At 35.2% G+C, this 12942-nt stretch overlaps 3 protein-coding genes across 3 annotated transcripts; all 3 read right to left on the bottom strand.

Annotated features, from left to right (window-relative positions):
* Nucleotides 1–112: 112 nt before the first annotated feature.
* Nucleotides 113–3280, bottom strand: LOC113852416 (BAG family molecular chaperone regulator 2-like). Its single transcript, XM_027482648.1, has 4 exons — nt 2965–3280; nt 2363–2619; nt 816–959; nt 113–453 (listed from the first exon to the last, which is right to left on the bottom strand). Exons 1-4 carry the CDS (start codon nt 3170–3172, stop codon nt 313–315), a joined length of 750 nt encoding a protein of 249 aa, XP_027338449.1. The 5' UTR covers nt 3173–3280; the 3' UTR covers nt 113–312.
* A 2683-nt stretch (nt 3281–5963) lies between these two features.
* Nucleotides 5964–9637, bottom strand: LOC113852614. Its single transcript, XM_027482929.1, has 4 exons — nt 8991–9637; nt 8682–8906; nt 7584–7964; nt 5964–6710 (listed from the first exon to the last, which is right to left on the bottom strand). The coding sequence occupies exons 1-4, from the start codon at nt 9501–9503 to the stop codon at nt 6243–6245; spliced, it is 1587 nt and encodes a 528-aa protein (XP_027338730.1). The 5' UTR covers nt 9504–9637; the 3' UTR covers nt 5964–6242.
* An 888-nt stretch (nt 9638–10525) lies between these two features.
* LOC113852131 (inositol transporter 1-like) lies at nt 10526–12419 on the bottom strand. The gene is made up of 5 exons (XM_027482378.1): nt 12296–12419; nt 11801–12207; nt 11617–11724; nt 11362–11535; nt 10526–11230 (listed from the first exon to the last, which is right to left on the bottom strand). Exons 1-5 carry the CDS (start codon nt 12417–12419, stop codon nt 10526–10528), a joined length of 1518 nt encoding a protein of 505 aa, XP_027338179.1.
* Nucleotides 12420–12942: the final 523 nt, after the last annotated feature.

The raw sequence follows: 12942 nt of genomic DNA, 5'->3' as shown, positions 1-12942 counted from the left end.
AATTTAAGCTGCCAAAAGTAGTTAGTGACATTGCATGATATGAGATCGTAAATTCAAAGGTGAAAGAAAAAATATTAATAAATTCACGATCAAATGATAAATATAGATATATAAACATTTCCGACTTCTATTTCAATTGCCATTTGAAGAGGTACATGTATTTTGGGCAAAATTTTAGTTATTAGTATCATAGCAAGCCTTATTGAATGAGTTCCGAAATAAGAAGCTAAGTACGTATAGACAAAGGAGAAGAAATTGGAGTAAAGAAGGGAAAAATTGAAAAAGATTAGGGGGTGGGTCGGAGGAGCTAATTCAATCGAATAATTCCCACTTGGTCGATGATGGAGAATGATCAAAGGTCTCCCACTTGGTTGTAACAACAACAGGTTTTATTCTTGCATTAGATACCTTGAGTTGATCCAGGGTTTCTACACATTTTTGCACCCTCTTTCCCTGAAAAGATGATAATCAGATTAAGCATATAACCCTGTGACTTACCCAAATAAGAGATCATGAAAATATAGGCACTGAAATATTTTTTAAGGAAATAAAATAAAAAAATCGTGAAAATATAAGAATAAAAAATCTTCATTTTCGGTATTTTTTTTCTCTTTCATTTTAATGCACAACTAAGTCCTCTTCAATTTTATGATGGGATTAAAGAAACAATAAATTTATTTATAGATGATGTTTACTGGTGCCAAAATATTTAGAAGTATTATATATCAATAGCTATATTTACCTTCCAAATGAAACAAAAAGAATGCCGAAATAAGTACTAGTCAGCAAAATGGAATTAGTTTTATTGAAAATACCTGCAAATTTTTCTGCGTAGAAGCATCTTCTGCTGAAATGCTTTCTAATTTGATTGCTTGTCTCATAAGCATCTCAATTAGTGTTGTGATTTGAACTTCTGGTACTTTGACTCCGTTGGAAATAGACTTCTCAATTGCAGAGACCTAATGGCAAGAAAATGAGTTGTATGTTATGTTCGGACAAAATTTCGGGTTTCACTTACATACACATGGTGCTTACTACTTCCACACGTGAGCATTCAAACTCAATTGTCTATTATATTATATATAGAAATTCAATTACCTAGTTAGTCCCGTCAGATTTATATGAAGGAAATTTAGGTTCATGTTATTGTACCTCAAGTTCCAATGGACCAGATAAATATATTAAGGTTTTGACTATTCAACCGTTCCTCGTTATCCTTCGTAATCACTGAGGTTTAATTGTGAAAATCTTGCTTCTCAAATGTTATGATATTGTCGAGAATAAGATAGATCGAGTTAGGTTTCTTTATCCGACATGAAACAGTGGCAAGTAAATAGTGGCAATTAATATTAAATAAATTATTTTCGATTTATACAATATTTAGAGACCAAAAAATTATTGATACAATATAAAGGTTATATTTATGTAATATTAATGGACTAACTATGCAAACACTAAGATTAGATTAATAATGAATTACTTAAAAATTTCACACGAAATCATTAACTTTCACGTCATTGCCAACTGCCACAATTGAAGCAAAAGAATTGACTTGGTGCAGACGATGTATACGCAAAATTTTCTCCCATAACAACTCATTCTGCAAATACTCGCCAGTCCTAAAATATCATGTAACTTGTTTGGCTCCACCAAAAAGGAATGCATGATTACAAGAGCCTCGGGGTTCTTATCCAGATATAATTGAGATGTATCATCAAATTGAAATTTCAGACACCCCATAATGACATAATTTGATGTCGTATTCACGGCAAATTGTAATATAAACTTGGTCCACGCACCACTGATCTAACAGCTTACTAATGCGGTTTGTTTGTTTGTGCATTTAGTGGTATACTAAAATACATTTACACCCACTGGCACTGACCCACGTTATTCCAGCTGTGTGAAAAAGTATCAGTAGTCATGACGATAACCCACCGGCCACCAAGTAAAACTGTCATCCACTCTTTGACCCACCATCAATTTATTCAATGCCACCTTATTCTACGTTTCAGCCGTTCAATCTACTCTTTTTCCTTTTTACATGCCATTCACTTTAATCTAATTTTCGAAAAACGCTACAGGTCCCATTTATCAAATATATTTTCTCAACCTTCTATTTTGTCTATCCTTGAGCAACCCAATTGCTGATAATTTTGATAGATAGGAGAGCTTGTAGTTACAATCCTTATTTTATATTAGTTATGTATGTAACTAGTATTTAATTTTGATCTAATTTATGTCAACTAAAGTCAGTGCATATTATAAAATTTAAAGTGTAACAAGAATTAGATTAGATTATTGGCAAAGCTAATTACAAAATTATCAAAGATTCGTGATAAAATGTAGAAAAGTCACATACCTGTTCTGCGAGCTGGTCAAGTTCAACGGCAACATTGTTGATTGCGCGATGTGCATTCTGGATCTTGGCGTTAATACGCATCTGAATGAAGCGTCGTTCAATGCTGGAAGGGTCTTGGATTAGCACCAATTTTGACCTGTCTTTGACTCCACACATGTCCAAGTATTCTCCATTTTCTCGTTCTTTTCCTCTGAACACCAATCTCTGTTCATCCACCTGTAGCCCTGTTTCCCCACTCAGAACCTTCTTCACTTCCCCTGTCATCAGTTTTACACTTTCACCCTCAGACTTTTCATCCCAATTCCACTATAACGGGGGCAAATTAGTCATGTCAATTCAATAATTATCAATTCCTTCCAAAAACGTAGGCCATCATTATAATATCATGACTTGTTTTGTTTTCCAAAAAAAGCAACAAAAAGAAAAAAAATTCGAACAGTCCATGCAATGCTACGTGAGCACGTAGCATCAGCAATGATGATCCATCCAACTAACTCGATTTCACTAACATTACTAATCGGAATAGTAATTTTCTCAGTAACCAAACAGAGCGGACGAAATTAAAATTCACAATGCTAGAATAGATCCAGAGCTTGTCTTACCGAAAGTGGCCATTGAACTCACGCAGATCTCGTAACGGAGAGCACCGTACGCGATTCGGAGGCGCAAATTGGGGGTTGGAGCATCCGTTTTCACGGTCCTTTTCTGCACTAACATTCCTCCTGGTCTCATTTCCCATTCGGTTTCTTCTTCTCTCACCGTTGAAGACGACGATGAACTCTCTCTCGCGTTCAGTTTCTTTCTCATCATTTTGAACTCGGTTTTCCCGGGGGGGAAAAAAAGCACAATGGAGAGTGGTTTTTCTCGGGAAAATGAGGGAAAATATCTAAGTCATGACGAAAACCGGTGTATCCTCTGCCGACACAAACAGGTTGTAATGTTTGCGAGTGTGGGGGTTTATATAGTACGGGACGATGAGGGAAATTATGGTGGTCATGCGGGGTATGAAGGGAGAATCTTGAACCAATCAGAAACGTGCCACGTGTATGGGTTAATTAGCTTGTGTGTAATGACAGCTAAGCTTGCCGACAGTTGAAGGAACCATCCCAATGAGCTACACAGGAGCAATGTTGCTTTTGCTTTTGCTTAGTGTTAAAACGGGACACGTGGGTGGCTTCTGTTGGATAAGGGTTTTGGGGTTTGTATGATTGTGGGTTGAGCCATTTCGAATTTCGTTGTTGTGGTTGGTTTAGGTTAAATGATTTCGTTTTTTGTGGTTGGTTTGTGTTCATTAGTTTCGTTTTCATTAGTAGGCAGGGAAAAATGGCCAACTGGGACATTACTTTGCCTGTACAGTTATGTGTTTGGTAATGGTAATGTCATTTTGAGGTTGGAGAGGTTATCTTGCCCGTTGATCCAAGCTTTGAGTCAACCGATCAGACGGTGTAGGATGGCTCTTGACTTGTGGGTTTCTTTGTTTGATGGATGGTTTGCTTGTAGAGAGATTAACGTAATATTTGTTATGATAGATGGATAAGGTTTAACAACTTGCTGTTAAGTTATTAAGAGTAAGGATTGAATTGCAAAAGTTTATTATGATCAAGGACCTTGATTAACTCTTTGACTACGCTTACTTGCCGAATGGATTATAGTTGTCATTGACAAGGACAGAGTCTATGAATGTTGCTGCTAGTTCAGCTGGTGATATCAAACCATATTTAACTCTTATCTTGCCATCAATTACTGAATCATTCGTAGAATCGATTATATAATATATTCTGAAAATATAAATTCATTTCACAAGTGTCTATTTAGCATTTTATTTATTTCCTTTGAATTTATTAATAAAAATTTAACAAATAATTTCCTTTATCTTTTTGCTAAAGTTGGACAATTCAAGTTTTTTAAACTCTTTAATCGGCGTCTTTAACACCATTTATAATATAATGTATATTAAATAGTTAACTAAACTTTTCTTGCTTTCTCGTCTTAAATTAAACTAGTTTTACCATACATTTTGCTTATTAGAGTGTATCCTAGCTCCTCGCATCTTCATTGCAAACGACAAATGTGTTCATGAAGAGAGAGAAGAGAAAGGTTACAGAGGTGAACTATGATAGCGGTAGGCAAGCAAGCCACAACAACAGATGAATTTTGATGGTTCTAATAAACTGATGAACAAGCATTGCAACAAATTCTTTTTTATAAAAAGATGATTCATTTAGTTGACGACTCGATGCTACCTAACCAGTTTATTAATTTTTCGCAGAATCGGTCAAGTCGCGCTTGTTCGCATTAGGTTATAAGCTTTTCCATTCTAATGTATCAACCAAATCAATTACCTAATTTTACTTTCGTTGAATTGACAAATTTAATCCAAGTTTCATAACTCTAGTTTGTAAATAATATAATTCTATTAAGTTAAGAATTTTTTGAGAAATTAAAATAATAATCAAGTCAATAAAAAATTATAATAATATTTTAAAGTTGTTATTGTTGATATTATTAATATCATTATCGTCAGCTAAATATTTACTTACGTTAAATCTCTCTTTAGATGCAATTAACATTTTAAATGAATGTATTATGTACCGTAATTTCAGAAAATGGAAAAGGCATATGATATCATCAAACTAAAAAATTACAATTCTGTTAGAATAAATCATTTGCATGAATATATAGATGAAAATAGACAAAATTATAGCTAAGGTATTACAGGGTTTTTTTTTTTTTTTAATGTCAAACCCAATATCTAACAAAGCAACTTAAGGAAGTTTGAACAAATTTAAATGAGTGGTAATTCATATTGCTTGACAACCGAATTATTTACGAATTATGAAGATCAAAGCAATCTTGAGTTTCAAAACTTGCATTCATTCTATATCAAATTTTACTTATATAATCAATGAAGCATTACTATTTTTAAATGACTAATTTATTCTTAAAATTAACACCAATATGAAACTTGATATTATGAAAAATACCAATTTGATCTTTAAACATGATATCATCAGTCAATTTAAGCCATGACTCTAGCCCTAATTACAGGCTTTTTTTGGCAAAATTAAAGAATAAATTAAATAATAATATCAATTTTAAGAACTAAATTAGCATGTTTTGCACTTTTAAATTTAGGACTCCGTTTGGAAAAGAGCTTAGAGAAGGAAAAAAAAACTTATGTTTTCTATATTTGAAATACTTGGGAAGAAGCTTTTTATATATAAAAAAAACCTTAATACAACATGAAAAAGATAATTTACACACACATAACAAAACTGACTAACAATTTCAGTTAGGAACCTAATTGAATAATAATTATCGAAGTTAAAAAATAATTTTTTTTAATTATGTCAAAGACTAATGGATTAGTAATGCCAATTCAAACATAAATTGAACTGTTACTTGTAAATTTAGGCTTCAGCCGGTTTTAGATGAGAACTTTCAGGGAGAAAAAAAAATGATATATTTAGAAGAAGAAAAAAGTTTAATAAAAGTATTAAAAAAAAAATGTGTTGTGCTTAGACACAATTTTTAACAAACACACGAGCAACATTTTATGAAATTATGAACACAAAAATCTATTTACGAAAAGAATTTGTGCATGATAAAAAGCTCTTCCAAACTCATTAAAATAGAAGTACCCAAAACAATTGTTAAGAACAAGCACATCCAAACGGCTACTTACCTGCTAATGTAAGTATATCCAACAAAATCTCTACAGATTAATATCCTTCATCTCAAATTTCTGACAGCAAAATTGAACTCTTTCCTTCCATTCCATCTATAACTTTCACTAGACAACATCCAGTGTGTATAATGTCTTACAAGCATGTTGTTTAATTCAGGAAAGTAGCACCCAAACCACAATACAATGCAGCAGTTAGGTAGCTCGAAAATCAAGGAAAAGGCGTAATTTTTGTATAAGCATCTCACGAGTACCAAAAAGTGGTTTCCCACTTGTGATCCAGTCCTTCTCCAGGAGATTTCCTTTAGCACCAGCCAACATCTCATCATGGAATGCAGAGACTATTTGGTATATTGAAGTCTTGAGAACGTCAGCAATAGCATAAGCTTTTGAATTTACTGGGCCACTTCTTCTTTTACCAGCAGCAACATCTACTCTTCCACTATTTATGGTTGCCCATTTGATACCAGCAGGTCCCAACAACTGATTTGGGGATTGCAGGTTTGTTTTCTTTCCCATGAAATTTTCAACAGCAAGAAGGCAGGATATCAAGGTTGAAACCACGGCCGCATTACTCCCAGAAAGCTGAGCAACCCCAAACTTGTCTTCTTTACGTGAGAAGGCAGTCAGGGAGGCAACAGTCCTTGAACACCACGCATAAAGCTGCATTTAAGCAAACAAACATTTTTAATATGTATCTAAAAATTCATAAATCAGGGGTGCTGCTTTATTGCCCCACTACTACTACACAAGATCTCTTATCAGACACAGGTTAAATAAGTGCCTTTTGTCACCACTGATGATTAATTGTAATTTATAGGGTGGTAACTCACGTCAATGACCCAAATGCATATTTATGCAGCCCAAAAGATTTGGGTTGCCTTCCCTCTGTAATCCCATTCACCTTTAGTTATTGCATTATCTAAACAGCAACATAATCCTCAGTCAGAAAAAGATGTGAGGTTTTAAATATTTAAAAGTTTGGATCATATGTTAAGATATTACAGTTATCATTGTGCTAAAAGTGTAACTGGGATAGACTTGTACTAGTTATCTTACACTTGTAATAGACCTAAAATATTTAAAGAGTATTAGGTTAGTGTATCATTGTTATGCAATGTCATGATTATTTAGAATCTCATTACTTGATTAAATTATCTACTCGGTTGGGCCATAAGACATTTTCCCCTCACCAGTCACTTCATTCAATGCGCACACATCCCATTTCCAAGGCAGGAGTTTGTTGTTAAAACAAGAACAGGTTAAGGCTTCTGGGTGTTTAAATAATCAGTCTTACAACTAATAAGAATTTCATTAAACTATCCATTCCCATGCTCCATTATATAAAACTGAAGATCAAACAGGTAAGCCTGAAAGACATTGTAGCAATGCTAATGCTAAGCGTTAAAGATGTGTTTAGTGAAGTTCAAAATTCAGCATGACCACCCAAATTCCCACAGCTTTCCAGTTATACAAAGCATATTGATTTGTTAGCTTTAGATTAACAATGGAAAAATAGTGAAGTTATACATGTACCTGAAAGTTGTACAGTTCTTCTACACACTTTGAATCTGGTCGTGGATCTGTTGGGGAGGACAACTGATTTGATAGTTGTGCAGGTTTGTCAACAGAATTTCCTAAGCCTTCACCTAATTTTGTGACAAGATGCTCCAATGGCCTCAAGCACACAGCAATTACTCTTTTATAAGTCTCACCGGTTTCTTCAAAAAATCCAGCACGCCGCCAAGTGTCAACATTGTTCTCACAAACCATACAGAGATCAAGATATGCAAGATACCGAAGAAGAGATGTAGGATTACTCTCCTCCAAAGCTGAAAGGAGATGCTCACTTGGATTTGTTTCTGCTGCTGCTGATCCTTTTGGAGGTGCAAATATGGACCTCTTAGTGTGTAAAACCTATGTACCATAATTAACCAAGACAGAGACTTCAGTAGCTGGTAATAATGCTTCCCTCAAAAGGCTGGGGATTGTACATGAACACAAATATCCAGAATTCCATATTATTGTATATGTTCTAGAACCAGTAACAGGTAACACACATATATACAGGGTTCGTTATGGATAGTTAAGATAAAATTGAGACTCGTAATTTTTTCAAAGGCATGTCTTATTGAATGTCACGTTTAAATGTCAAATTGGATTCACATATTTTCCTGCCAGCCTTACACCGTACAATGAGCAGTCACAACCAACGTGCACATTTAGATTATCAGTTCAAGTAACAAATCTAGGACATTATACTAAATAATTCTTCATAGATCAACCAAATTTTATTGTACATGAAAGAAATTAGGAATCCCAAAGATCACATCTGTAGATCACTAAACAAAGGTTGAACAAGCACAACATTATCGATGCATTAACAGATATAAGTGCAGCTCAAAACAGATAAATGCAGAAAAACAGGAATTAGGTTCTTCTACCTTCGATACAAACATGGATTAGTTAGAGAAAACCATATATAATTCAAATTATCGAATCGCAAAACGACACTATTTCATTTTGAGATTTGCACAGGAATGACTAAAACAAAATCAACATCATCAAGCATGAGTCCAACAGTAATAAGAAAGTAGAACATAACAAACAAAGTGAACAGACAGAAAAACCAACCCAGTGCAAATGATGAGTCAACTCCCAGCAGAGGAAAATAGCAAAACTTGCAACATAAAAGATAATCTGCTCAGCAAAGAATCTTCTGGTTGCAATGCCGTAATTAAATGGATGAGGCAAAACCTCCAACAAAACAGCAGAAAAAAGAAAAGCAACAGTGGAAAGCTTGAAAGCTCGTCTAGTAGCCGAAGGAACCCCCATCTTGAAACTGAAGAAAGGAGGTCGCTGTTCACAGAATCAGTGATTAGTTCACATTACCAATCAAAAAAAGAAAATGCTGCTGCGGTAATTATAAATTAAGAGAATAACCTGAATAATGGGAAAGTCCAAAACCCATCGGCGCTTGAAAACGTAATGAAAACCGAAAAGGGAACCAATGAGAAAACCCCTAAACCCGACTCTTCCAATAGCCCAAAAGCCATCACGAATGGGGGCCACTCCAGCGAGGGAAACGGCGGCGGCGAAGCCAGAGGCTGCGGAGGCGGCGACGAAGAGGAAGAAGGCGAGGGAGAGTCTTAAGCGGGCGCGGAAGTCAGCGGGGTGAGGGGCGGTGGCGGGGATGAAAAGGAAACGGAGGAGGCGAGTGGCGAGATGGAGAGGGGAGAGGGGGCGGAGAGGGTGTGGGGAAGAGACGAGGGAGAGGGTTGCGGAGAAGAGAAGGTGGAAAGGGAGGAATAGGAGGAAGTAGCATAGTGAGGAGTGAGGGAGAAGAGAAGAGAAGAAGAGGAATATGAGAGAAGAGGGTATGGATTGCCAGATCAAGTAACTCAGGAAACGATTCTTGAGGACTAAGTGTGGTGTAGTGGTGCCAGATTGAGACATGGACGGACATGTACGATCAAACCAGCTACCTTCCTTCTAGGTTTTCTGTTCTGCCAACCTCCCCTTTTTCTTCTCTTCCTTTCGCACACCGCTTCAAAAGGAGTCACCAGGTTTTTAAATTTTCAAAATTTCTCAAACTTCCTCAACTCAACTTTTTTCCTCATGTATGAACAACATGCATAAGCAACCACTCATTTCAAAAATACTTTTATCTATTATTTTACTAGTCTCCTTATGTCTCTATTCATTGGGTGATCCTTCATTTAATCCACTTTATTTACAAAAAATTTGTAAATTTTGTTCTTATATACCTAAATCACTTATTAGGAAGGAAACAAATAAATAAAAAACATGAAAAACAGAACATCTTGTTTTAGTTTAACTCATTCAAATTTTTTTATCTGATTCAAACTGACCCAATTTTTTAAGTGTAAAATACACGTTAAGACTAACATTATTTTTTATTTTCAAAATTTACTTTATATAACATTTATGTTTTATATAACTTTATAGTAAAACTTTTCTTCAAATTTAAGTGGCACTATGTTGTCACATATAAACATATCTATCTGCTGGTAAAAAATTTATATATTGTTTATAATAACTGAAGTTTTCAATCAGCGTATAAAAGAAGCAAATATTCAGCACATAGTGAAGTAGCCATTTCGTTAGGGTATTAGACGTTTAATAAGAAATTTGTTATTTTCATTTCACATTCTCACAATAATCTCTACGTAAAAGGAAAAATAAAAAGAGAGAAATGTCTCGTAGAGAGATAAAAACAAAAATTATGAAAATATATTGTAAACATACGAAGTAAAGGAATTATTATTCTTTAACAAACGAAGAATCATAAGTCTCCTCTGCTGTTCTATCTGCAAAATACATTTTCCATCTCTGAAGAAAAAAAATCTTCTCAGATTTCCAATTGAGGATGTAGCAAATATAACATCTCTTCAATTACGAAAAAGATTAACCATAGACAGTGTGAATTGTGACTCTTTGGAAAAGATTAGTGCACCCTACGAATCTACGGTCGTAATGTCTTGGCAATGACATATATCCAAATTAGCACAGGACTGATTTCCACCCTCAAGAAGGCATTCTGTGTATTGATCGTTTCCCTGTGTTCTTATAATCCACCATAGCACTCTCGCTTCTTCAAATGCCAATCCATTTGTCTCTGGCACATACACAAGCACAAAGATAAACGCAACTCCAGCTAAAACACCAAGAATCCCGAAACTCACACCAATGCCAAAACCATCAGAAATTGAAAGAAAACTCTCAAACATGATGATACTGCAAATCCAGTTCACAGTAGCTGACATGCCCCCACACAAACCACGAAATTCTTCAGGGTAGATTTCTGAGTTCACAGTCCATGGCACTGGTCCCATTCCAAGGGCAAAGAAAACAGTATACAAGGCTAATCCCATAACTACTATCCACCCATAAACTGTATTTGTAGAGTCCAATGTTTCAAAGTATGATCCTGCAGAAATTATTGCCAGAGCTACTATTGCACCTGACAAGCTTACTAGTGCTAACAGCCTTCGACCTGCATGGTCGATTAGATAAATGCCCAGAATTGTTCCACAAACATTCATGCCAGCAAGAATGAGACTTAGAAGAAGAGCTAATTGTTTGGAGTTAAACCCAACCATTTCAATGATCATAGGGCTGTAGTACATCACTATGCTTAGACCTGTGAACTGCTGAAAAGCCTGCAGAATAATAGAGTTGTCACCGCTTACCCTTTGAAAAGAAAAGAAAAAGAATAGCGTTTGGAAGAAAATTATATACCCTCCTGAAAATGTAATTTAGAAACAAAATTTAAGGCTTGTCTGAAATTAACCTGAAGTCCAGCTCCAACAAAAAAGGCAATTTTGATTTCCTTGGACCTGAAAACATCCCTGTATCTAATGTTCTTCAGCTTCTTACGTTCTTTCCCAAGACATTCAACTTCATGCCTTTGGCGTTCTTGATCATAGATATTACCAAGCACAAAAACAGCTTCTCTTGTTCTATTCTGTATATAAAAATGGTAATTATTACATATTCCAGCATAGGGAACGCATTCAATTCGTAAAATAAAATAGAAGCCTTTCACCTTGAAGAAAAGCCACCTTGGAGACTCAGGCTGAAAAAGCATGACACAAAACTGAATAACAGCAGGTAAACTCGCTACTCCCAGCATCCATCGCCATGTCCCAGGAACCTGTTTTATCAAAGAAACCTCACTGTGTTATCACGACTCTGACTCGTGGCAACAAAATTCAGTTGAAAGATCAAACCTGGGCAAAGGCGAGACTTGTGAGGTAAGAAAGAAACTGTCCAACAGCTATCATAAGCACATTTGTGCTCACTAATGAACCCCTTATTTCCGATGGTGAAGATTCTGCAATGTACATAGGAGCACTGACAGAAGCAACGCCCATACCAATCCCAACAAGAATACGACCAAGTATGAGAAGATGCACGTGCGGTGCAGCAACCATAACTATTGATCCAAGACTAAACACAACATCAGCAATAAGGATCGCCTTCTTTCGTCCAACAAAATCGTTAATCCACCCAGCTGCAGCTGCTCCAATAATTGCCCCTACCAATGCTATGCTTACAATTGTTTCCTGAAGGAAGATACTTCTCTTCACAGCCTCAAAATCTTCTTTGATATACACTAGGCTACCCGATACAACACCTGAATTTCAAATATATTAATGTTCACATTTGCATGAATTAAGTTCTTGAAATATAAAAATGAATAAATATGATATGGCTATATTTACCTGTGACGTAGCCAATTAAGAGTCCACTAATTGCAGCAGCTGAAGTGAGTCCAAGAACGTAGTGACTCTTGAAATACGTCAATTTTCTCTCCGGATACAACTCCAAGTACTCAGGCGTCGCCATTTCAATTAATTCACTCAATCCTTCTTACCACAATCAAATGATCAGTGTTTCCTTACTGTTTATTTTACACCAAAATCAATGAGAGAACGTGTAATTCAACTTCATCTGTGTACTCCACATTTTTGCTGCTTCTATACTGCTACGATCGTTTTATAAATAATAATTCTTGACCAATTATCAGGATTAGTTATTATAGTTAGGCCTTTAAGCAATTAGTTAGTGACTATAGTTAATAAGTTGTTATATCAGTTATATCTTTCCATTTTGGTTTTGAACCACTTCCTTCAAGTATAGTATATATATTCCAACATTTGTTACTGATTTTTATCAGTTATCACATATTACAGTGAATAATCGTTACTCTCTTATCATTCTTTCTAGAATTTCCCCATCCGCAAAATTGTCATTTTCCCAAGCCAATTGCTACAAGGAATACCTACCATCTTAGAAACATAACATTTTACTAATTGAATTTAAGTTTATTTCTTTCTAAATTAAAAAACATTTTTAAAGTGTTTAAAAT

The sequence above is a fragment of the Abrus precatorius genome, unplaced genomic scaffold (assembly GCF_003935025.1).
Source record: "Abrus precatorius isolate BTA unplaced genomic scaffold, Abrus_2018 Scaffold10, whole genome shotgun sequence".
In the NCBI taxonomy this organism is placed as follows: Eukaryota; Viridiplantae; Streptophyta; class Magnoliopsida; order Fabales; family Fabaceae; genus Abrus; species Abrus precatorius.
Note: the sequence above shows the minus strand (reverse complement) of the source record. Positions and strands in the feature narration are given on the sequence as shown.

Coding starts and splice junctions, on each gene's coding strand:
- LOC113852131 (XM_027482378.1), bottom strand. CDS start 12,419: ATGGCGACGCCTGAGTACTTGGAGTTGTATCCGGAGAGAAAATTGACG. Junction 11,536..11,616: donor CAAGGTGGCTTTTCTTCAAG/GTGAAAGGCTTC, acceptor TTTTATATACAG/AATAGAACAAGAGAAGCTGT. Junction 11,231..11,361: donor TTGTTGGAGCTGGACTTCAG/GTTAATTTCAGA, acceptor ATTATTCTGCAG/GCTTTTCAGCAGTTCACAGG.
- LOC113852614 (XM_027482929.1), bottom strand. CDS start 9,503: ATGTCTCAATCTGGCACCACTACACCACACTTAGTCCTCAAGAATCGT. Junction 8,907..8,990: donor TGGACTTTCCCATTATTCAG/GTTATTCTCTTA, acceptor TTCTGTGAACAG/CGACCTCCTTTCTTCAGTTT. Junction 6,711..7,583: donor AAGAACTGTACAACTTTCAG/GTACATGTATAA, acceptor GCTTAAATGCAG/CTTTATGCGTGGTGTTCAAG.
- LOC113852416 (XM_027482648.1), bottom strand. CDS start 3,172: ATGATGAGAAAGAAACTGAACGCGAGAGAGAGTTCATCGTCGTCTTCA. Junction 960..2,362: donor TTGACCAGCTCGCAGAACAG/GTATGTGACTTT, acceptor TCTTGCCATTAG/GTCTCTGCAATTGAGAAGTC. Junction 454..815: donor CTACGCAGAAAAATTTGCAG/GTATTTTCAATA, acceptor TCATCTTTTCAG/GGAAAGAGGGTGCAAAAATG.